This window comes from Etheostoma cragini, chromosome 11 (assembly GCF_013103735.1).
Source record: "Etheostoma cragini isolate CJK2018 chromosome 11, CSU_Ecrag_1.0, whole genome shotgun sequence".
Lineage (NCBI taxonomy): Eukaryota > Metazoa > Chordata > Actinopteri > Perciformes > Percidae > Etheostoma > Etheostoma cragini.
This window is the reverse complement of record NC_048417.1, coordinates 237,266-262,445: the sequence shown is the minus strand read 5'-3', so window position 1 is coordinate 262,445 and position 25,180 is coordinate 237,266. Positions and strand designations below refer to the sequence as shown.

Sequence of the window (25,180 nt, the reverse complement as noted above, 5' to 3'; positions counted from 1 at the left end):
CCAGGAAGCTCCGGTACAGGCTTTATGTCTGTCAGCGCTGGCTACCTACCTGCTCTGTGTTCTTTGTAACCTGATGTATAGAGATAGGTGTATAGATGTATGTGTATAGATGTTCAGTGTGTGTATAGATGAACAGTATGTGTATAGATGTATGTGTGGGGTATCTGAGTCAGAAAATGACATAATCCCTGTTTTGGCTAACCCTGTAGCAGTTCTTTCAGAGCCTCCTCCAGGCTGTGGAACCACTGGCGAACATGTCTGTACATTAGACACTGAGCATTGTGGAAGCTCTGTCTTTTGTATTTTGGTGTTTGAGTGGGTTTTTATTGGGATATGGATCCCCCAGGGTCTGAAATAAGACAAACACAGATAGGGTGTGTGTGTGCGCCAGGTGTGTACCTTTGACGGTGAGCATGGCGCTGGTGACGGCGTTCAGCGCCTGGTAGGACACCTCGCCCGCCTGATCAAGCTGCACCTGTTTCAGCGTCAGGAAACGCTTCCTTCCTTCAGACTTAATGTCGCAGGTCTGAAAGAAAAGAACAAAGTCAGCGCAAAACCGTCAAAATGGACCCTACTCGTGCTAAACGGGCGCCGTCTTGACTATAAAGCCGAAAGGGGAGGGACCAGGGACGTCGACAGGCAGCTGATTGGACGTACGTTTCATTTTGGTCTGGCTTCTCCCAAATTTCACAACCGAGCTTAATGGCGGCTCGTTTAGAAAAGAGTTCACGAAACTTGTTTCTGTTTAAGCGAGAAATAGGCCGTTCACTTGCTGAATCCTTCTGTTTGTTCATCAACAAAGGTCAGTTCAATAGATTTTCTTCAGATTTTCTTCAGATTTTCATCAGAATTTAATCAGATTTTTATTAGATTTACATCATCTTTTCGTCATCTTTTTTGTCAGATTTTTGTCAGATTTTTGTCAGATTTTTGTCAGATTTTTGTCAGATTTTTGTCAGATTTTTGTCAAATGGTCAGAGGCGGCGAGCCGTCCGCTCCTCATTTCCGGCGAGTGTTTTAACCGAAGTGTTCCTTTTGGGACAGGAAGATGGAACGTGGCCCTACGGCATTAAGAGGTGAGCTCACATCAGCAGCATACTGAGGCAAGCAGAATGAGACCCAGCCGGGACGTTTCCATTCTGAGATCGGGGTTTTGGGTTGTTGAACTCACCGGAGACCTCATCAGCACCTGGCCTCTCAGCTTCCATTCCCCGGCTACATCATCCTCCGAAATCTCAGTGTCAAAGTTGGCCTCCTCCTTCTCCACCACCTCCACGCTGGAGAGAGGCTTCAGGATCTCCGCCTCACGCTCTGAAACATCACACACAAGTTAAGTACTGGATACTACTGAAAACTACTGAATACTATTGAATACTACTGAATACTGAACAATATCAGTATCATAGTCGATAATCTGACCATTATTTTCTAGATTATTCATTTAGTTTGGTCTATAAAATGTCAGAACATGGGGGGAATCCCAGTTTATTAAAACTCAAAGTTGGACAGTCCCAAACCAAAAGACTAAAGGAATATATGTGAAGTAATGTGCAGTAGTTTTATTCACATTGTGCAATATACTGTATACTATACTGTTTGTGTATGTTGTTTGTTACATAGTGTGTTAGATGTCTGGGTCAGTGTTGATGTTGTGGATAATGTTTCAATATGTCTGGACTGTTCAAGAAACAGTGAAGTCTAAAGATACTGAGTTTTAACGGTTTAACCCTTGTGTTGTCCACCTGGGTCAAAAAGAGACAAAATTGACATTTTCATCCCTTTTTCAGAGTTTGTTTTTAGTTTCCACTAACACCACCTTACTAGTTTAACACTCTTTAGAATCCATGGTCAATAACCCTAATTTATATAGAATTATACCTAAGATTTGAATTAAAAAGCAGAAATTATGAATTATTTTGACTAATGTGATCAATTGTATTTGCAAAGAGCGTTGGAAGGATTCAAATCCATTTTTTATGGTAATTTGCTTAATAAGAAACTCATATTTCAGATGTAGACATTTTTTAAAGGGGTCAGATTTGCCCCGAGGACACCAGGAGGTGTAAATCCGAGCCAAGCAGGAACCCTAACCCATCTGAGAGGCCGACGCGGGTCACTCACCTCCGAGCGTGAGCTTGGCTGTGTATCTGCGGTCCTCCACCTCGATGGTGTAGTCCGAGACGTCGTCCGGCTGGCAGTTGTTGACGGTGAGCGTCACGTCCTTTCCATCTTTGTTGATCTCCACTTTGTCAGAAGGAGCAAGCTCGTTGTCTCCTTTGAACCACTTCCAGTTGGGGGTGTCTCTGAACAGCTCACATTTAAACGTGGCTTTAGCCTTCGGTTTCACATGCTGGTCCCTCAGAGGCTTCGTCAGCCAGTCCTTGATGATTTCTGAGGACGGAGGGTTGGAGTCGTTAAAACCAAAATGCAGCTATGAAGTCTGAGTTTTAAAGTGTTCTGGTAACCTTGTTTGACTTCAGATAACTTGATGATGATGATGATTTATAACTTAACCCTTGTCTGGTAGTCGGGTCAAACTAACCCATTTCAAATTGTTACAAGAAGAAAAATTGTACTAGTTACATTTTTTCTAGCTGAAAATCTACAGCCTTACCTTATTTCCTGTGATTAACATGTGTTCCTGACTCTATTCAGAACATTATTCTGGATATGACACTTATGTGTTTTCATAGTGGATTTTTTAACAAGAATTATAACCTTATGACGAAAAAAACAAACCCCACTTACATTTTTAATTGTGTGCTAGTAGAGACTGATTGCATTCCTTGAACATATAAAGTATGTTATCTAAATTTTTTGGAAATTGACACAAAGACAATATTTGTTTTACAGATTATGAAGTAAAAAGTTTTAAAACCCCAAATAAGTCACAGGTCCATTTGACCCAAGGGATTCGAGAGGGTCCTGAAAGTAAAGAAAACGGTTAAAGTGAAGAAGAAGCCGGCTGGTGACATCCACGGAGAACCGGAGGCTCTTACCAATCACTTTGACGTTGGTTGTCGTTGAGACGTCCTCTTGCCCGGCCACCTCACACGTGTAGGCGCCGGCGTCTTCCTCTGTGGCGTTCTGGATGGTCACAGCGTGCTGCATACCAATGACATTAATGGCCACTTTTCCCGCCTGTTTCTTCAGGAGGGCGCCGTTCCGCTTCCAGACCACATCTCTCTCTTTGTTCAACTCACAGGTCAGGTACATGGGCTGGGTCTTAATGCAGGACGTCTCCGGTTCCAACTCCTTCAACCATTTCACCGGCAGCTCTACACAAGAAGAGTTACAGAATCAAAAAACAGTACAGGCTCGGTATCATTCAGTGTCTTCATATTGGTGCTTTTTGGGCTAAATCATCAGCAAAGTCTTGCAGTATATTCCGTGATAATACTGTATCGTTACGTGGATGCCACGATCCAATCTTTTTACAGAAATTGCAAAATATAAGGAGATAAAACACATGTTTAACAACTGAGTTTTGCTTTGGGGATATAATTTGAAGTTGGAAAAAGGTAAAGTAGTGCTGTCAAAATTAACGTGTATTTGTTTTAATCAACAAATGTTCGTCCTGTGATCTGGGCCTCGGACCGCTTTGTAGTCATCGTGTAACGGTTGTGGATCGCTTGCAGACAACAAAGCTGGTTGAGCCGAAATGGAAGAAGGAAAAGGTCTTTTGAATGGCAAGTTGAGTTTTAAAGCCCTTCTAGATGGTTCTCTTCAAAAGACTAAAAGACTTGCATGCACACTCAATAGACCTTCTTTTGAATTGTTGCAATAAAAAATGACATTTGACTGGTCGCGTGTTGACAAGAGCATGAAACACTTAAAAATATCCCTTTTAAAGAAGATTTAGAACAGATAAAGAAGATGAAATTGCAAGTTAATTATGGAGTATCATGAGATTAACCACGATTTAATATTTTAATTGATTGACAGCGGAAAGGTAACAAAGTGCAATTTATCGCAAAATAAATCGCTAAATATCTTATCATGACATAAGCATCGTGATGACATCGTATCGCGGGGTGATTACCCCCTCAAGTGGCGTACCATACCTGAGTTGGAGACCTTTTTGACCTTTTGATGAAACAGAAAGCTTGTTTTCTTTTAACCAACACAATAAATGACCTCCTCAAACATTATGTTGGATGAAAGCCTCATCGGTTTACCTTCAACGACAAGCTTGGCTGTGCAGGTTATTTCCTTGCCGGCGTTCTTGCCCACACAGGTGTATTCACCTGTGTCAGACAGCTGCACATCAATAATGTTCAACTTGCGATCTTTGCCATCAGCTGTGAATTTGTGCTTGGGCCCCTCGCGGAGGTTGCTGCCATCCTTCATCCACGTGGTGATGGCGGTGGAAGGAGAAATCTCACACTCAAACACCGCAGACGAGCCGATAGACTCGGCTTCCTTCAGCACGATGTCCTGAATCTTTTTGACAAATTTCAGAGGTACGGCTTTGAGCTTGAATCCTCCGAAGGGTTCCTCCGGGGGGGACGGGCCTTTCCCCCCGGGCCTCAGGCCGCGGCCCTTACCACCGTCACCAGGAGACGGCGTTTGTCTTGCTGCAACGTCAAATACAAAAAAAAGTTTAAAAGAAGGTGAGTAAGGAATCAGACATTGGACAATGGGATGTTGTAAGACCTTGGGCCTACTAAGAATTAGAGGTCATTCTGTCAAAATAATCACAAATTATAAAAAATCTCTGTTTGAATAGAAGATTCTGTTAAAGACTATGAACATGCAAAGTCACTCTTTATGGGCTTCCAAAGGGATTCTGTGAAGAACTACAAGGTGACGTACACAACAAACCACACGTACAACACACAGAGAGAGAAGGCTATATCAATTCCAGCAATTGTGAAGCTAATTAGCAAAGACAGAGCTACCCACCTGTGTTGTCCTGAAGAACATCTGTAACCCTAAATATGTGTTCCTTTAAGCATTTATGAGTGTCCGTATCAACACACATTAAAGATCAAAGAATATGATGTGTATATCGACACCAGCTTTTCTAGCAACTATTTCAAATCCTATTGGCTGGTTTCAGTGCCAGGATGAAAGAGATGTGTATTAGATCTGTGGATGAATAGTTTTCAGTTTTTTCAAAACACAAGCAGCCAAACAACAACTTTTCCTGAACAATCAGATTCAAAATCTTTTGGTACATGACGGATTGGATATTTGGTAGCTTGGTAGGCTGCCATTCTCTTTAGTTTTGAAAATGTAACCCTTTTTGTCTTGTCCTTTTTTGGAAAGGAAAAGACAAGAAAACAACTTAGACTTAACGTATATTATGAATGGAGCAAGCGACACTGCTTCAGTTGTTAAGTAGCAAAAAAAGAGCAAACTGTTAGTACGTATTAGCTCTATTTTTATTAAATGCATACCCCCAAGTCCTCTGCCTCTGCCTTTCGGTGCCTCCTCTGTTGGTTTCCCATCTGGACAAGAAACAATAAGATAAGTGTCTCGGTTTGAGATTGCTGTTGGCAGAAATACTCCGGCAAAAGGCAAGATAAAGATTTGAGCAAAGCTAAGATGCTAAGTCCGACATCTTAATTTCAACAACACATGAGAACACTAATGCAACACCACGCAGCACACAATGAAGATGATAAAGATCAGGTGGACTCTCTGGGACAAGATGATCAAAGGGACAGACATGGATGGAAGACGATGCAGAAAACTAAAAGTTGTTATGAAAGACTTGAACACATGTGAAGACGGACACTTTGTGATCGATGTGGATGACACATTTGAGGACAGACGTAATATGACGGACAAAATGAGAACTTCTCAAGGGAAGGACAGTGAATGAAGAGACAGATGAATGAAAACACAAGATCTAGATGAACAAATGAAATCCAGGGAGTTGTCCCGATACCGATCAAGAACCGGCCTAGAACCGCCTAAAAAACTAGTATCAGTATCAGCAAGGAACCGAGACACTGCACCTATGCCATATCGCAACATTTAACCCGAAAATATCTAATTGAAATACTTTATTTATATTGTTTTTTCTGTTCTGATTGACTGTCAAACTAGATCAAATGAAAATGAGACTTGGGTATACACTGGTATCGGATTTGTACTCGGTTTGACGATGCGTAAGTTCAGGTATCGGCATCGGGAAGAAAAGAATGGTAATGGAACATCTCTGTTAAAAAGCATGTGATGAGGATTAGATGAGTTATTCGAGATGGATGAGGTGGTTCCTGGGACATCAGATGAGGATTGTGTAGGCCTTTGTCTCACCGCGTTTGGCGCCAGGTGGGCCTGGAGTCTCCAACGCCCAATCCACTCCTTCACCTTCCCAGTCCTCGGAGGGAACTAGCTCCCAGCCCCACGCCTCCTCTTCATCCTCGCCTTCCTCTTCTTCAGCCTCCTCTTCAAACACCTCCTCTTCTTGCTGCGTGGGTACCTTCTTCATCTGCACGGCACCGGGAGAAACCTCCTTCACCACGGGGATCTGGCCTTTACCAGGCTTTGCCTCATCTGGTGGCACTGGCTTCTTTGGGACCTTTTTGAGTGTAACAGCCTCGACAGAGACTTTTGGTGAAACTGTTTTGGGACATTGTTCTGCGCTTGGCTTCGTCTCAACAGGGACATGCTCTAGTTCTTTTGATTTCGGCTTTTCAACTTTTGGTGATGGCGTCTTCTTTAGCTCAACCTTCTTCAGGTGCTTGATAGATTTGAGGGGCTTTTCTTCATCTACCTTGTCTTTACCCAGTCTAGGCGAAGGAGTCTTTTTGAGTTCGATACCTTTCTTCAAGACATCGGTTTGCTTTTGTGGGATTTCTTTCTCCATTTCTTTCTTTCCTGGTGGGCTGGGCTTCTTTTGAGGCTTCTCATCCTCTTTTTTAGGTGTTAAAGTCTTTTCAACTTTCCTAAGCTGCTGTTCTGCCGTCTCTCTTGGAGTTTCAACTCTTGGAGTTCGACTGGGTACCTTTGAGTCCACAGGCTTTGGTTTCTCTTCCTCAGAGGTTTTATCTGGCTTTTCTTCAGGCTTGGCTACTTTGTAGAAAGGCTTCAAAATGACCTGCTCTTGCTCTTCCTCTTTCTTTGGCAATTTCTTTATATTCTTTTTTGTTAAATCTGGCTCAGGCTCTTCACTTTTTGGCGCCTTCTGAGTTCTTATCCATCTTGATTTCTCATCTTCTGCCTCCAATATTTCTGGTTCCTCCTTTTGACCGATTTCAGATGCCTTTTCAGCTGCAGCAAAGACTCGTTCAGTTCTTCCATGTAGTAGTACCTCTTTATCCTCTCTATCGCGCAGCTTTTCAACCATAAATTCTGGATCGGTATACCTCGTCACTTCAACTCTATTAGTTATGACTTCCTTCTCAGGCTCTTTAGGCTTAGTTGGCACCTTTTTTAGTTGGATCTTTTGTAATTCTTCCTCTGGTTTGTCTGATTTTTCAAATGGTTTTAGTTTAATTGAGTCTTTCTGCTCATCTGCCTTGGGTAATTTTGTTATTTTCTTCTTATCTACATTTGGCACATCAGGATCTTGTTCTTTCTGTGGTTTTGGTGTTCTCTTCCATTCTTTTTTCTCTGTTTTCTGTACAACTACAATCTTTTCAGCTTCTTCAAAATAGAGCAACTGAGCCGTTTCCTCCTCTGCAGTGAAGACTCGTTCAGTTCTTCCGAGCGTTATCACCTCTCGATCTTCTCTGTCATGAAGTCCATGAACCATTAGTTCTGTATCTTGTTGCCGCGTCACTTCTGCTTTTTGAGTTACGACTTGTTTCTCAGGCTCGGGAGGTTTCACTGGGACCTTCTTCAGCTTAACAACCTCTGCGTCAGGTTCCTTCTCTTTGGGAATTCTTGGGAACTTACTCTTCAGCTTTGGAAATTCAGGGGTCTTTGCCTCCTGAACTGGGATCTTACCCTTTTGCTTAAGAGGTGGCACTGTTGTTGAGGCAGTAAAACACAATTTATAACTTTGACACAGAGACACAGGAAACAGGAAACATAACAGTTTATGTGAACCTTTTGCAACACAGGACTCACGACAGTTAAACATGCAAAGGAAAAGCAAGAGACATCTGTGTTGTTTATGGGGGAATACCTGAAATTTAAAAATCAAGAAACTAATATTTGGTATACCTTTAGTTGGTCCAGGGGCTGAAACTGGTTCCTTGTCTGGAATAATTTTAATAAGATCAATATAATTATACACAATGCAGACAACAAACAAACAACATTTTTTTTTGAGACAGACTAAGGCGTGGCATGCATTTGGTTTCTGTTTCCAGAATACGTTGGTCTTGAAGGAAGCTATGAATGCAATGACTTTATCGGGTGTTCACATGACTTTTCCTCATTGCATGTGTACCAAGTTACACTATGGTAACTCCAGGTACACCAATAGATGTTTTAAAAAAGCCAGTTTGAAGGATATTCTGCGTCATTCAACAGAAACAGTTAATATTAAATATTTGGAATAGAAAATATAAAATGGATTTCAAGTCATAAAAACATCACACAGATATACAGAATTAGGCAAGAATGTATTTCTTAAACCAAAGCTCTGATTGCTTTGTATGAAGACTGAAGCTGTCACATAAGACACCATTCAAAGCAAGAGACAAACATATATGAAAACTACAGAAGACATGTTACCTTCAGGCGGAGAGACTGTCTTTGATACTGGAGAGGGTTCCTTCGCCACTGGTGCAACTTGATCTACAAGAACGCCAACTGGATTAAATCACTGGCAAAGATGTTGTGAACTGACAGATACTCAAAGAAAACAGACAAGTTTCAAGAATTCAGACCAACAGATTTCTTTGAGGCAGGACAAACAGGAAGTATGTGACAAACGGAAGAAACTACCTGCAGGAGGGACAACTTTTTCAGCTGGAGGCTTTGGTGTTGGTGGAGACAGTTTCTTTTCCTCTGGAGGAGACACTTAGGAGCACAAGATACCAAAGGTCACGACCAAAGGAACAGAAGATATGGAAGTGACAAGACATTCAAACAGAGGACAGATTAAAGAAGTTACGAGTGAAGGCAATTGCGCATGGATAAAACAGAGACACAAAACCCAAACCAGACAAAGGAGACAAAAACAAAGGGACAAATCTACCTGCAGGAGGAGCGACTTTGGCTGCAGGAGCAACAGGAGCTGAAGGCTTTGCTGGTGCTGGTGTAGATGGTTTCTTCTCCTCTGGACGAGACACTTTAAAATACAAGATGCCAAGATCACGACCGAGACAACAGCGTGGTCAATAAAGACAGACAATGCAAGATAAGACTGAGGACACAGACAGCAAGTAGAACTGCAATCAACAAAAGAGAAAATCATGAGGATCTCTTTTGATCCATCAGCAAAGAACACAAACAGACATAGATTACAATTACGAGGACATACAAACCCAAGAGAAAAACTACCTGCAGGAGGAGCAGCTGTCTCCGCAGGAGGAGATGAAGGCTTTGGTGTGGGTGCAGATGGTTTCTTCTCCTCTGGGGGAGATACTTTGGAAATACAAGATGCCAAGATCACAAAAAAATAATCCGCTTGGTCAAAACATAACGAATGACACAAAGAGATAAAAACATCAAAAACATGGCAGACTCTTGATGAGCCAGCAAAGATGAGAAGAGTACAAACTAAACAGACTACCTGCAGGAGGTGGAGGCTTTGGCATGGGTGCAGATGGTTTCTTCTCCTCTGGGGGAGATACTTTAGAATACAAGATGCCAAAATCAAGACCAAACACAAGAAAATGGTCAAACAAGACTCAACAACAATAGAGGAATTGGAAGAAGTGACAAGATTTCTTAGTACATGGTTTACCTTGTAGAGCATTGACATATAAACATGTTAAAAAGAAAATGAATGAAGACGGCTGATTGTAAGGATTAATGTCTTTTCTTGTTATTCAAGACCCTATTGGAAGATGTGTAAGTAAAATAAGTGTGAGCTGTTAATCTCTTTAAAGAGGGGTTGATCTTATGATGATCGCGAGCCTGTGCGGCTCAAATAAGAATACCTTTCTGAAGAGTTTGTTGTTCAATCTCCTGTGTTCCCTTCTTTGCTTTCTTTTCATCTTCCCTTGTTGGTTGAGATTTAGCTGCAGGAGTTGTCCCTGCTTGAGAAGAATCCACCTTAGGGGTGCTAAATCTTTCTGCCAGAGGAGAAGGTTTTTTGGAAGGAAGTGTTTCTTCTTCAGGGAACAGAGGTTTATTGTGTGGTAGAACTTGAGGTTTTTGAGTTGGGGCCACCTTGGCTTTAGTCATTGGTTTCTTAGGTAGAGTGACGTCTTCAGGAGCAACAACAGCTTTGGGAAGTTTTGGAGTGGTCTTTTTTGTGGGCAGAACGGTAACTTTTAGTGGGGAAATGTCTTCACCAAGCGAGACTGTTTTCTCAGGTGGAGGAATTTGACCTGGAACCGGATGGGACACTTCTTTACTTGCAGCTATATTTCTTGTTGGGACAAGTTGTTCTTCAAAGGAAACTTCTGCCAACACAGGAGTTGGTTTCTCCATAGGTACAATGTCTTCATGATACATTTTTCCCGCATCTTTGGGAGTTTCTGTAATTTCTTCCCGTGAAGACTCCATTTTTGTAGGGACAATTACTTCTTTTTTGGGAGTAAGTGTTGTCATAGGATGAGAAAGGGTAGTTTCTGGAAGAATTTGGGGTAAGTCTTGTTCAAATGTATGAGGCATGGCTCTTTCAGCTGGAACGTCTTCCGGCTCGACAGAGTTCTCTTTCTTGAAAAGAGTGATTTCTTTTGATATACTTGGCTTCTTTGGTGCAGCAATTTCTTCAGAGGTAGAGATTTTAGGTTTAACAAAATCCTCCATTGGATGCCCAATTTTTTCCTCAATTTCTTGTACCATAACAAGTGCTTCAGAAACGTCTTTCTGCTCGTAAGTCATGTCATCTTTAAAAAGTTTCATTTCATGAGGGGTTTTCTTGTAGGTGAGTAGCTCTTTTTGGGATGTGAATTCAGTGTCAAATGGAGGAACGTCTTTTATTGTAGGACGAGACGTTTCACGAGGAGGGGAGACCTTTCTCTCAGCTTCCTTCAGACGTGGAGAGACAGACCTCGAAGAAATTTTGTCTGGCCAGGTCACTGCTTTGTCCTCTGGAAAGTCTTCTTCATCATGTGCTTCAGCAGCCTCCAGTGTTTTGGGCTCATATTCTGTGTATGCTGGCTCAATGTCTGGCTCAGTATGTTCGACCTGCTGACCTCCACGGTACCACGTAGAAACCTCATCCTCCACAAGGACCATTTGTTGTCTTATCTCCCTTTTCAAGGTGCTTTCTTCTCCCATAATCGACTCCCTGATTTCCACTTTGGTTTCACACGTCCTGACTCTCTCTTGTCTTTGTCCACCTTCTTCTGTCAAAGAAATCCTCTCTCCAGAAGCTCTTTTTACAGATGACTCCCTGCTGTCCTCACACACTTCTGTTGTTGATATCCGATCAGTCTTTGGGGGAACTGGAGTCATTTATAAGATATCACCCAAGAATGAAGATTTGCACCATGGAGCGGTGGCCAAGAGGAAAACACAAGACAGAAACCATCAAGACACAGAAAGACAGGTTACAGTGGGGTATATGTTATCCTGTGTGCCTTGTTTTACAACTAAACTGTAAGTATTATGAATAACTACTTCTCTGTTGTGGAGTTTCTTAAGACTTTGAATGAATGAATACTTTTTTAGAAAGAACACCCTCATCTGTTTTCACGGACAAATATAAGCAATTTGTCATACTACAAGTAAGTGATAATTTGTGCTGACTTTCTAAAAATACCTTTGAGATGTGTACCAGCCGCGAGATAGATGTGTTTTAGCTAGTGCTGTTGTTATCTGTGGTAACTCCCTCTGTTTTGCTGTTTTGATAATTGATATGATGTAGCCAGGTCAACACACACAACAGCACAGACATCAGGACGGAAACTTTGAAAAAGTAACTTCAGCTGTGAGTTAAAAGATCAAGGTGAGTAAGGATTAGTTAATAAGATGTTCAGACGTATCTACCTTGTTGCTGAGGCTTTTCTCTCTGTGAAATTGACTTTTCTTCCACAACCTTCTTTGGTGCTTCAGGAACGATCTTTCGTTCCTCCACCATCTTCTGTGGTGCTTCAGGAACGATCTTTCCTTCTTCCACAACCTTCTTTCGGGCTTCAGGAACAATCTTTCGTTCTTCCACAACCTTCTGTGGTGCATCAAGAACAATCTTTGGTTCTTCCACAACCTTCTGTGGTGCTTCAGGAACAATCTTTCGTTCTTCCACCATCTTCTTTGGGGCTTCAAGAACGATCTTTCGTTCTTCAACAACCTTCTGTGGTGCTTCAGGAACAATCTTTCGTTCTTCCACCATCTTCTTTGGTGCTTTAGGTACGATCTTAGGTTCTTCAACCATCTTCTTTGGTTCGTCTTGAACCTTCTTTGGGGATTTAGTAACCCTATGTGTCTCTTCTAGTACTTTCTTTGGTTCTTCTTGTACCATTTTTGGTAATTCTTGAACCTTCTTTGGCACCTCGGCATCTTTCTTCTTTGTCTCTTCCAGAACCTTCTTTGTTTTTTCTGGAGATTTCGGTTCCTCCTGTTTGGTTTCAAAGACAGATCTCGTTGATTCTGGCTCAGGTTTACCAGCCAGCAGATGCGGTTTTTCTTGAGTTTCCGATGTCTTCAGTTCTGAGACAACTTTAAAGAACATTTACGTACAAGATTATTATCTCCTTAAACATATTTTGAAAAGTGCAAGTCACACTCTAGCGAGTGCTTAGCATGCACAAAGATATCCCTTTCATGTGATACTTGGAAGTTCAATGAATCAAACTAAACCAACTTAATATAACAGAAACAACAACAACAGAACAAAGAGACCTTTTAAGAGCACATTTGCAGTACCTGCAGCTGGAACAGCTTCAGATTTTCTCTGAGTAAACTGTGGCGCCGACGGTTGGACTACAGATCTCTCTGGTGTGGGAACATCTTGCACTTAAGAGAACATTATGTATAGTTTAACCAACAGGCCCAGGACTATTGTGGAATCAGAAATTACACTCTTAAAGAGTGACTTAAAGTCTGAAAGAAGATATGAAGATTTGAAGACAAGTAACGATACCTTTTGCTTGAAGAGAATCAGGTGTTGGGGGAGTAACCTTGGCAAGCTGAACAAGTTCTTCAGGCTTTGGTCCTTCTGCTGCTTTAAAAGAACATTTTAGACATATAGATGCTCAGAAACCTCAGGCAACCAAGAAGGCTTCAATGTTACCGTCCACTCTAACGAGTGCTACTACACAACACATAATCTTAAAACACACAACATGGACTGGTCTGTATCACAGAAAGACATGACAAGACATTAAGAGTTGAAGAAGGCGCAGACGCCTTCTTTCCCGTACCTTGTGTTAGACTGTCTTCAGTCGTTGGGGGGATAATCTTGGCAGCGATTGGCTGAGCTACAACTTCCTCTGGCTCGGCTACAGCTAGAACATTAAAAAGGTTTTCCATTTTTTTCTTTCCATTCATCATCCAGTTATTATGAAAAGAGGTGTGAGCTTCATTATTAATACACTAAAGCTATGATATGTAATTTCTAGAGTCAGTTTGTTAGACGTTGGACATTGTTTTTGTTTTAAAGAGGTTAGCACTGAAGAACATTCAAGATGTACACAACGTGTTAAAGAGTTATTTGTGTAGCCACAGCAACATGAAGTACTTTACCTCTCGCTGCAGGGGCTTCTGGTTCTATCTTTGCTGCTTCAGGCTTCACCGCGGGCGCTTTGGGTTTCTGGGGTGCCACTGTGGGCTTGACTGAAGGCTTTGGTTGAACAGGTTCAGGAGTGACCTTTTTGGTCAATTCCTGTTCTTCAGGTTCTGGTTTGGTGTAAACTGAAGTTTAATTAAAATAATACTGGGAGTCAACGCAGAGCACGCACAGTTTTAAGAGTTCAAAGAAAAGGTAAAAGGACAATATAACTCACAAACTATAAATAGACATAAATAACAGACAAACAGCCAAGAATGCAATGCTCTGCACGCATTGTAAGGATGCACTTAAAAAATACTGAAGACAACATGACGGTACACAGACAGGAAGACGAAGCCTTTCTCTGAAGCTCATCTTCACAGCTTCATTTGAAAAAGATCCCGAGGACAAAATGTTCAAATTGTTATCAAGCTTTTTGAATTTGCTGTGTAATGTTAAAAAACAATTACTTGTATGTAAATAAATGAATACAGTATGTATAATTACTGCATATACGTCAACATCTTTACAGATATAAAGATTAGGATCAGGATTTTGTATGTTGGTAGTGTCTACTTTACAGAAACAATTTCTTGTATATGAAAATGTATTTAGTGCATACAAATACTGCTGTTTCAGTATAAAAAATTACACAATAATGTCATGAAACTGAACATTTTATGATTCAATTTAAAAAGCTTTTTGTCTCTTTTTTTGGATGCTTTAAAATAAGATAAAAGAATGTGAGCCAATAAGACTCTAACATCCCAAACAAAGACATGATCACGAGTAATAAGGTCGTTATGAATATTACCTTCTGGTGCCGGAGGCTCCTCTCGCCTGGCAGTCTCCGTGACTTCGGGCCGCGTCTTCTTTGCTTCTGGTTCTTTAAAATATTATGACGGGGTTCAGTTTTCTGACCACGACAAACGCTAACATCAAGAATCTTTGCATAATTTTAAGAACTCAATGAAGAAAAGGAACACACAATGTAATCAAAGCAAGATATTTTTAAAGATTGAACAAATAAAACACAAATGAGACAGAAAGACGGATGGGAAAAAGACTTGACTGGACATGACATTAAACCTATGAAGGCCAAGTTCTAGGACTCTACTTTCTGCTTTGTAAGCTCTAGTGAGGGTTAATAAGAGAAAGAAGAAGATGAGTAATAGACAGGAGACATGATTAAGAAAGACAGGAAGAAAAACAGGTATAAGACGATCAGATGATCTGCAGCATCTAACAGCGCTAAGTGTTACACTACAATTAGAGGCGTAGTTCTTTTTGGGGGGAGGGGGGGTGGGGGGGTGGGGGGGTGACAGGACCGTGGGTATGTTCCCTCCAATAGTTCAAAAGGATAATTTTACTCAATTGGATTAAATTAATCCCCCCCCGCCCCCAACCAACTCTCCAAGACAGGTCCAAATAAGCGTTCAGGGTCTGAAGACATGTCTATGAAACAAGACTACACATTCTGTATTGGGGGGGAATTATGGCTTTGGACATGGACATTATCCCTAATAAGGAACAATATATAAATAAAGACATTTGCTGGAAAACTTGATGCAGAAAAGGCACAAATTGTGGCAGGAAATGAAGTATTTGATGCTCAGTATTTGATGGGGGGGTCCCGGATCCCTGGGTTATAATGGGCCCCCGGCCCCTATGTTAAATCAAAAGCTACGCCCTTGCTTACAGTCACAAGCTTTGAGGGACAGCCAGAAAGCATTTATACCTTCAGGGACGTGCTGTCTCATCTCCTCTTTCTGCGTCCTCTCAACTATTTCTTCAACGGCTTGTTTCACTTCTGGGGAGGAAGAAGAAAAAGAAGAAGCTGAAACGTAAAGACTGCTGCATGTCTCCGGGGCTTAACACAGCGGGGAGGAAGAGTCACTGCAAATAATCAACGGTTAATGAAAAAACATGGAGACAGAAAGGGGACCAGGATATTTAAAGGACAACACACAGCAAGGGGACAGGTTTATGTTGATGAGTGGTTTGATAAGACAGAAGACGTTGGACACCTGGGACGGAAACCATCCCCTCTTAGGCGTCAGACTGAAAGCTATGGGTCGGATCATTAAGAGAGGATTATGTTTAACAATCATTGGAGGTATGAATCAGAATTTATTCTCAAACATTTCACACTGTTATTTTAGAGTTTGGGAAATGTGAGATAAAATCCAGAAACTCTGACATTAAAGTCAAAATTTCATTTAATATTCTATCCCTTTATTTATTCTTAACCTCATGAAAAAGACAAAATAATCTGGATTAACTCGATTGTTTCACAACATAATCCTCGTCAGTGCATTAGTTTCCCTTCAGAGACAGGAAGTCAAATTGTTGAGTTAGAGTTATGACACAACTGGAAAATTATTGTGAGGGACGATGGTGGAAGGAATATTAACGGAGTTCATAAAGATCATACGATTAACAAGGATGAGAGTTACAGGAGGATGATGATGATGAGTATGATGATGATGATGATGATGATGAAGGTTTTAGGATGGAGGGAAATGGCTTTTATTTTGAAATGCAAAAAACATTTCCTCACGCAAAATATGAATAATTAATAAAGTCGATGATGACAGTTAGTACCAACGCTTCCCGTACCTGTCACTCTGTGTTCTTCGTAGAGATAGAATTCAGAGGAATCTTTTGGTGGAAAAATACATTTATGAATGAAAGAGCTTGTTTATGAAGTTATTAAGTTATAATAGTGAACGTCTGGTTGGTGGAAAGTGTCCCGAACTCACCGCGGACAAACATGGACGCTGTTTCTGGGACAGACACGAGCGAGTCGAGGACGTCTGAAGGGTTATGAGTACAGCTTCAGTTAATCCATGTTCATTATTTCAAAAATACACTTCATGGTTACCGTAATACTTCATATTATCTTAATTTTGCCCTGGTGTTGTGTCCTCTGTCTGTCCATAAGTCACGAAAACATAAAAAAACGCAAAAAAGCAACAAACACGTCAGGAATACACTTTAAAAAATCACAGAAACACAAGAAATACTTGGACGAAAGTGGGAAAAAATATGACAAAGACTACAACGTTGAAAAATATGGAAAAAAGCATATTTCCAAAACAGTGATTATGTCTTAACCCTTGTGTTTTCTTCCCTTCAACACTGACCTTGTCCATTCAGGTCAGCAGTGGTCGTTTTGTAGTTTTTATGCTTTTGACACTTTTTTAAACGTTTTTGCCATTTTTTTCACCCAACTGAAATGAACTTTAATCTAACTTTTTAGTCCAAAAGGCAGAAATTATGAATTATTTTGACAGATAATAGTCAATCAAAGGATGTTGAGTGGACCCAGATGGGTTTATGCCAGGAAACGGTTTTAAAACTATTTAAAACATGTTTTCAAATGAAAAAAATTAAATAAAACACCCAAGTTCAAGGAATGTAACCTGCAAAGAACGTAGTCTGGTTCCATACAACGGACATCCAGGCATCCATGTTATATTTGGGCATTTTGGTTAAAAAACATATTTCTGATGTAAAAAACTTTAAAAACGGGTCAAATTTACCCCAAAGGACAACACAAGGGTTAATGAATGAGAACGCTAAGTGAGGTTATGAAGAGGCGTCTCATGTCTGTCCATCGATGAATCTGTTGTTTTTATGTGGCAGTTTTTTGTCTTATGGACAAATAAACAAATCTTGAATCTTAAATTTGACAAAAAGTGAGAATGATTTGACGCAGAAATAACCTGTAAGAAACTACTTTGATGTGTTCAGTCCTACTGTCATCACTTGTTTTTAAAGTACTCACCCTGAGGAATCTGTCCCAACCCAACCTCTGTGGAGGGACAGGTACCACATGTTAATGGAATATTAATGAGTCAAAGCTGATCAGAAACAGTGTGAGGAAAGCTACGGACCTCTCCCCGACAGGTAAAGCTCAGCGCTGCTTCGAGCTTCTCCCATCGGCTCCGGATGGGCAATCACCGAAAACACGCCTGGCGGAGCGGACACGTTATTAATGCTCGCATAGTATTAATCATGTGCACTTTCTCTATGTGAAATACTGTAGGAGGGGACACATTTATGCTTTCATATAATACTGTTAATATACAATATACAGTATATAATACTATTTATACTCTAAAACTCATAATATTAATGTTCATTTTCTGTGTTTTTAGACACTAACACAGGTACATTGTAATTTCCCTTGCGAAATTAATAAAGTATAAATTATTCTTACTACTATTATTAAGATTTGGGCAGCCCCCAACCCTCGGACGGCGACCAATCATTGGTCGGCCCCCAACCCTCGGACGGCGACCAATCATTGGGCGGCCCCATTACATCTTCTCAAGTCTAATGTCAATTTGATTTTTGTAGCGTCTTACATTAAAAACAGCATACGCATTAAAGCATCAACAGAAAGAATACGCAAGATTATGAACACTAACAAACAAGACATACAAGCCGGACCATACAAGAAGAAGAAGAAGAAGAAGAAGATAAAGAAGTAATTTGCACAAACAATGAAGTTATTTTGGAGCAAAAATAACCGTTCACCATCCAAGGATTTGCAGATTCACAAGGGACAGGAAGTGGTAGCACCGGGACAGGAAGTGGTAATGCCGGAACAGGAAATGGTAACGCTGGGACAGGAAGTTGTATTGCTGGGACAGGAAGTAGTAACACTGGGACCTACCTGTTACGGTTAACTTGGCGTTGGCAATGTGTGGTCCGCAGACCACGCGGTAGTTGCCCTGGTCTTTCTCCTGGCAGTTCCTGATGGACAGGTAGTGGCGGTCGCCAGTGCGGCCGATGTCGTACTTGTCGCTGCTCTCCAGCTTCTGCGTCCCTTTGTACCAGCTCAGCGTGATCTCGGGGTAGTTGATGCGGATCTTACACTCGAAGGTGGCGGTCTGGTCCAGCGGCGTCTTCTGGTCGCTGATGGGCTCCAGCACAGAGACGGGCTGGGGGAGGGGCAAATGGAGGGAAGCAACAACACTATCAAAAAAGTGGCAAAAACGTGAAAAATGTGCTGAAGGCGTCAAAACATCAGAAAAAGTCATAAGTCGTCAAAAGATGCTAGCTAAAACGTGTTCAACATGTAAAAGGCACTCTGGGATGTGTGAAATAAATAATATTTATTCTAATAATTGTAATGTAAGTAGGTGCGGTGTGTACCTCTGTGCCGACACGTCCCTCCAGCTGCTGCATCAGCCGAGCCATATCGTCCTCTTCTACCCGGCCGCCACGCTCAACTTCCTGCAGCAGGAAACCATGGTAACAAGAGTTAATCGGGGATGCAAAAGCTTTTTCTCTTCCTACAGCCGGAAACCACGGTAACAAGCGGTCAATCCCGATGCTTTTATAGCATCAAATAACTAAGACCAACCCAATTGGACAGAAAACCATCCTTGGGAAACTTGAAGTACTTGACGTGTACTTTGTTAGAAATGTTCCTTTAAAGCAGATCTTGAATCTGTAAAGTAATTTATTCATTAATCAATTCAAAAAACGACCACAGGTCCTCATGAAGAGTTCAGAGTTCCTCTTTCCCCCCCCAGAGCCACCAGCGTCTACTATTAGTACTAGTACACAACTACTATAATATACTGTTTAAATAACACTAGGACTACAGTGTGTATAAACGCTGTAGCCCCGGTCTCTGTGTAACAATAGACAGCCAATTACAGACATTTTTACATCCTGTTGGAAGCATGCTGCGTGCTGATTGGCTCCACTGTTGGGTGTAGTTGAGTCCCCTCCCGTACTCACCGCTTTCCCGCTTTCCATCTCCTTCTCCCTCTTCAGGAACTCCATGGCCTGCAGGATGGCGCGGTAGTCATGGATACCGTGCTCCGTCAGGATCTTCTCGTACTCTTTGGGGTCGTGACCTCGGAGCAACTCCACGATGTCCACGTCCCCTTCTTTCTTCGGACTCTTCTGCTTCGAGGGGGTCCTGACACAGGCACGCAGTCACAGGTGAATAGTAATACTAGTAAAAATGTCTACTTTATTAATCCCACAGGGGGTGTTTTTACGTTGGAGTTGGACTACACCATGTCCGCCTTACCTCTTGAGCCTAGTGCGAATGTCTCCGAGTCCCTCCGCTTCCTCCTTCTTGGTGACGGCCATGTCGGCGCTGCTCTCGATCTCTCCGTGTTTGTTGGCGGCGACGCAGCGGTACTGCCCGGCGTCGCTCTTGGTCACCTCCCGGATCTCCATGCGGGCGTCCTGGCCCTTGTGCTCAATGGTGATGCGCCCACCGGGTGTGATCTGCCGCCATTTGCCCTTCATCCACTTCACGCTTGGGATGGGGTCGCCGCCGATCTTAGCGATGAAGGTCGCGGTGCCCTCTGCAAAGAAAACACAACATGGAGCTCTAATCTGGCGGAGATAATATCTGTCTGACACGGAGCTCTAAGTTTTGAGTCTATGTCTAGACTTGATGTCTAGGTCTTGCCCCACCATACCTCTCTGAGCTTCTACACTCTTATAAACCTGTCCGCGCTCTCAGGTCAGATGATCAGCTGCTCCTGACTGTGCCTAAAACTAATCGTAAGCTCAGAGGGGGCCCCTAAACTATGGAATGATCTGCCTTTGCATGTAAAACAGGCCTCTTCTATATCTGTTTTTAAAACCCTTCTTAAAACCCATCTTTTCTCTTTGGCTTTTGACTCATAGTAAGATGTCGACTTCATTTACTTGTTCTTATTTGCTACTTTGTGTGTTTTTTAATTGTATGGTTATTAATTATAAATTTCTTTGTTTATTTTCTGTACAGCACTTTGGTCAACTTTGGTTATTGTAAAGCGCTCAACAAATAAAGTTGGTATGGAATGTTATGGTATGTCTTCTAACAGTCGACTTACTCTCTGGGACAGACATGTTTGGAGTCCATGTCCTCTCACATCCTACTTACCCTGGGACAGACATGTTTGAAGTCCATGTCCTCTAACAGTCTACTTACTCTCTGGGGCAGAAATGTTTTGGAGTTCCTCGATGAAGAAAAGGTTGTCGAGTCTTTTGGGTGGGGCAGCTGCAGGTTGGGCGGGGGCCTCGCTGGGGGGGGCCTTCAGTCCTTTATCTAAAACAATTCAAATTAAAAGGCTGTTGACACTAAAGAAACCAATCAAACGGAAAGCAGTCACTTTTAATTAGAATTCTTTTGACTAATAACGTAAAAACCTAAAACCAAAAGGGCTTCGATCCTTCCATCTAATGCTGGAACTTTCCAAAAGTTTTTATCACAATGCTGATTAAATAATAATTTAAAAAGGAAAATGATACATCACTATTACAACTGAATATCTTGTGTACTTTTACAGAGCCCAAAACCTTCTCAGCCAGCTTCCTGATCCACCCTGGTTACTTTTGAGTCCTGTACTTTCCCAGTCCTTTTTCCTTCTCCTGTCTTGACTGTTTCACTCGCTTTCACATGTCAGGGGGGGGGTTTAATTACCTTTGAAACAGTGCAGCTGTTCGGGGCATGGTAACCCTGGTAACCCAGGGCATGACCCTGACCCTGGTCTTATCTGTGAGGTTACCTTTGACAGTGACCCGGGCCTTGCAGAAGTCGCTGCCGCTGGCGTTGCTGGCCTTGCAGAGGTAATCCCCCCCGTCGCTCTTTGAGACCGGGCTGATCTCCAGGCAGGCTGTCCCACCAACAAATGTGATCTTGGTGTTGCCGCTGGACTTCAGCTCCCTCCGGTCTTTCATCCACTGGACGTTGAGTGGAGGAGAGCCAATCACGTGGCACTTCAGGCTCAGCTTCTCGCCCTCGTTCACCGTTGCCGGCTGCAGAGGAACGTCGCATCTCGCAGCCTGGCCGGATTCTGGAGAGTGACGGGAAAGAAGCAGGTCTACAGATCAGGGCTTTTCAAACACTGGAGTCTCTTTGGCAGAGTTCCAAAGCATAGTTGCTCGTATGTGTCCTCATACCTGGATCATAAAGCTGATTCTGATTCTGATTGATTTCTTATACTTTCCTGTTTCAGGACATTGCACAATGATGAACCTAAAATAGCCAGATTGTAGCCTGAGGGCTAGTTTCCATCAGCAGTCCATAATATGCTCTAGCTAACAGACATGAGAATAATAACGTGAAACTGATCCTAAACAATAATTATTAAAGCTAAAGCGACACCAGTACCTGTGATGGTGAGAGCAACCTGACATGAGGCTTTCCCGGCCTCGTTGGCGGCCGTGCAGGAGTAGACGCCACTGTCCGAGCTGCTGCAGTCTCGGACACACAGCACGGCCATGTTGTTGGCGAAGCTGACGTCGTGTTTGGCAGAGCTGTAGACTTCGCTGTCGTCCTTGAACCAGGTGACGGTCAGCGGCTGCGAGCCCGTCACACGGCTCTCCATTTTCACCGTCTTACCCACAGAATCCATCATGGACTCAGGAGGCTTCTTGGTGAAAGATGGCGGGACTTTACGCTCTGTTGGCGGGAGACAAAGGGATGTCAATCAGGCCATGATGGGACAGGCTGAACGAGTTTGAAAGTGTCATGAGCAAGGCCACCGGGCTTTTATCATCGGGGGGGAACAGAGAGCCTCGACAACACGTAGCACGACACAGAAAAACTTGACAACACAAAAGCCAACAAACGAATATCCACCACATTGTATTGTAGTTTCTTTCTTTACATCTATAAATATTGATCTGATCCAACCATAATGACCACGAGACGGGGGCACTTCCAAATATCTCCATGGTAGGGGCTTTTTTTCTATAAATATTCACAAAATTTTTCTAAAAATATTTATAATGTTTTCTCAAATTATTTATATTTTTTCTCAAATATTAAAACTTTTTCCCAAAATATTCAGACAATTTTTCCAAAATATTCCAACCTTTATTCTCAAATATTCAGATATTTTTCTCAAAATATTCTGACTTTTTCTCAAAATATTCCTCAGTGATGAGACCCGAACAGGAGTGACCGTTTCCAAAGGGCTCAGTTCTGCAGTCCAGACTACAAAGCCACCCTGCAGTTCGGAAATAACTGGAAAACATCTTGCAGAAGACGTGTGACACATATGAAATATCTTTATTCCCAAACCCAACAAACCCCCTAACTCAGGACCGTCTACATCTGACACAACTGGACTAGGAACCTTCCCCAGATGTGACACACGGGACCAGGAACCTTCCCCAGATGTGACACACGGGACAAGGAACCTCCCCCAGATGTGACACACGAGACCAGGAACCTCACCAGATGTTAGTATTAGTGAGATGAATGAGTTACGGTGTTACCTATTTTAACATGAGCATGACAAGTTTCAGTTCCTTCTGCATTGGAAATTTCGCATGTGTATTTTCCGGCGGCGGCGGCTCGGTCGCTGTTGAGGACATCCAGAACGCAGGAGGAGTCGCTGGTCTTCACGTTGTACTGGTACGAGGCCCAGATGAGTTTGTTGTCCTTCTTCCACGTCACGTTAACCCTCTGGCTGCCGGTGTACGTGCACTCCAGCCGCAGAGGCAGAGAGAAACAGTGACGAAATCAATCACAGAAACCACGGATCTTTGCAACTCTCCAAGGAATCCATGGACGTTCTCATGCGTAGAAAGGCCAGGGCCACAGGAATGTTTCTTTATCCCAAAATAACGCCAAAAACCCGCTGTGTTTCCCGTGAGTTCACTTAGCAGCGACGCGTTGCCGGGAGTCTGTTAGCGAGGCGACTGGAAGTGGTTCATTCTTGTCTTGAAGTTACTTTAACCCTCATCTTGTCCTCATGTTGTCCTCGGATCAAAACATAAATTTTGGGGCATCTTATTAAATTTTGTAGCATTTGAAAACAAACTGAAGTGTTTTGAAATAGTATTGAGTAAAAGTTGACATATTCCAGTCTGTGATTATCATCAACATCCTTTAATTTTAGTTAAAATAATTCCTAATTTCTGCTTTTTTAACTCAAATATTAGGAATAATTTCCTTTAGTAAGGTTTATTGACCATAAATTCCGTATTCTGTAAAACTAAAGTTAATAAGTTAGTGTTACGTAGTGTTCAACATTAAAAAAGTTAAAAACATTGATAGAAAGCGTGACAAAAGTGTTGATTTTCCTTTTGCCGGGAAGACAACACGAGGGTTAACTGCTTTGGAGAAAGGTTATTAAGCAGCCAGTTTGTTAGTCTTGTTTAACATTTTGGCCCGATTCCAACAGGATTTCTCTGTCTCTGAGCAGAACATTTGTTCTATTCGTCTTTAACTTTGAATCCTCCTCGTTGCTTTGTTGCTCAGTTCAGTAATGTGCTGCCAAACCTTCAAGCTCAAATTCAAGGAGATGGCGGCAGAAACCAACCAATGAATCACTGAATTCTCATTGGCCTCTTGCCAACATGACAGGTTCAGGCCAGGGCTGTCGCTAGCGTTACACAGTAGGTAGATAAAACAGGTCGGGGGTGCTAATTTGCCCTCATTGTTCTCCTTGACTCGAGGCTAACTAGGTGAAGGTGACGAATGTACAGTATGATAAGTGTTGTTCATGTGGCGAAACTTTACCAGGTAACACAAATCATTTAAACTAGGTTTTACTAAGCGTATATCTATCTATTAGTATTTCAACTGCAGAATAATGCAACTCTCTAAAACTTAATTTCTTATATTTTGGATCATATTTTAGGTTTCTTCAACTTATGGATGGCTTGTTGCTCGTCAGAAGTTCCTGTTATTATATGTTTGTGTTTTCCTCAACAAACAAGCCTCGGCTGCTGACAAAGTGAGATGAACTGAAAGCAGATGGTGTGCTGAGAGTTGGTGATGTTACCTAGGCTGACACAAGCGTGGCAGACGTCGCGTCCAACGCCGTTGTCAATTTCGCAAGTGTACGTTCCAGCGGCCTCGGGCCTGTCGCTGTTGAGGACGTCCAGAATGCAGGTGGCATCAGTAGTTCTAACATTATACTGATAAGAAGCCCAGATCAGCTTGCCATCCTTTTTCCACGTGACGTGGACCCTCTGGCTCCCGGCGTACGAGCAGACTAGTTTCAGTGGCTGACCCACAATAAAAGTAGTGTCCTCCAGCTTCTTGATAAAGCGCACGGGTTCTGAGAGAAGCAATGGCGAAGTTAGAAATGTGTCCATCGTTATGTTGCCATGCATTTTCCTCTATGTCAGAGGAAACTGAGCGATTATGGATGACATGTGACTTGTGTCAGAAACTACATTAGTATTGTTTTCAACATGTGGGTATTTCAACAGAGAATTTTATGATCACTCCTTAAGGTAAGAAAACTTTGTAGTTTTAAAGTCTGATCTAGGGGTGTCCTAGACTAAAAACATTCTTAGCTACCAAAACTCACATTTTGTCGACTAAGCAATTCGTTGATTAAATCCACAGATCTTTAAAACTTAGTTTTTCCGAAAAGAATAACGCAAAAGCATGACATTAAATGTTTGGCAGAGATATGCTCAAAGTTCCTTGGAAATAAATCATTCAGCATGAGAAAGCAT

At 42.1% G+C, this 25,180-nt stretch overlaps 1 protein-coding gene across 1 annotated transcript in view; it reads right to left on the bottom strand.

Annotated features, from left to right (window-relative positions):
* LOC117953067 (titin-like) overlaps nt 1-25,180 on the bottom strand; it is a 201,318-nt gene that overhangs the window by 119,368 nt on the left and 56,770 nt on the right. Inside the window, exons 58-83 of the mRNA XM_034885784.1 lie at nt 24,506-24,774; nt 22,982-23,192; nt 21,870-22,160; nt 21,265-21,552; nt 20,688-20,804; nt 19,791-20,073; nt 19,493-19,676; nt 18,899-18,979; nt 18,417-18,684; nt 15,432-15,542; nt 13,708-13,875; nt 13,386-13,469; nt 12,013-12,672; nt 10,011-11,468; nt 9,641-9,700; nt 9,409-9,492; nt 9,104-9,196; nt 8,851-8,925; nt 8,638-8,700; nt 8,122-8,157; nt 5,403-5,453; nt 4,179-4,577; nt 3,000-3,278; nt 2,122-2,391; nt 1,172-1,311; nt 400-526 (exon numbers count right to left, since the gene is read on the bottom strand). Of these exons, the coding sequence (XP_034741675.1) occupies nt 400-526; nt 1,172-1,311; nt 2,122-2,391; nt 3,000-3,278; nt 4,179-4,577; nt 5,403-5,453; nt 8,122-8,157; nt 8,638-8,700; nt 8,851-8,925; nt 9,104-9,196; nt 9,409-9,492; nt 9,641-9,700; nt 10,011-11,468; nt 12,013-12,672; nt 13,386-13,469; nt 13,708-13,875; nt 15,432-15,542; nt 18,417-18,684; nt 18,899-18,979; nt 19,493-19,676; nt 19,791-20,073; nt 20,688-20,804; nt 21,265-21,552; nt 21,870-22,160; nt 22,982-23,192; nt 24,506-24,774 (6,150 nt within the window). The remainder of the gene's footprint in view (nt 1-399; nt 527-1,171; nt 1,312-2,121; nt 2,392-2,999; nt 3,279-4,178; nt 4,578-5,402; nt 5,454-8,121; nt 8,158-8,637; nt 8,701-8,850; nt 8,926-9,103; nt 9,197-9,408; nt 9,493-9,640; nt 9,701-10,010; nt 11,469-12,012; nt 12,673-13,385; nt 13,470-13,707; nt 13,876-15,431; nt 15,543-18,416; nt 18,685-18,898; nt 18,980-19,492; nt 19,677-19,790; nt 20,074-20,687; nt 20,805-21,264; nt 21,553-21,869; nt 22,161-22,981; nt 23,193-24,505; nt 24,775-25,180) is intronic.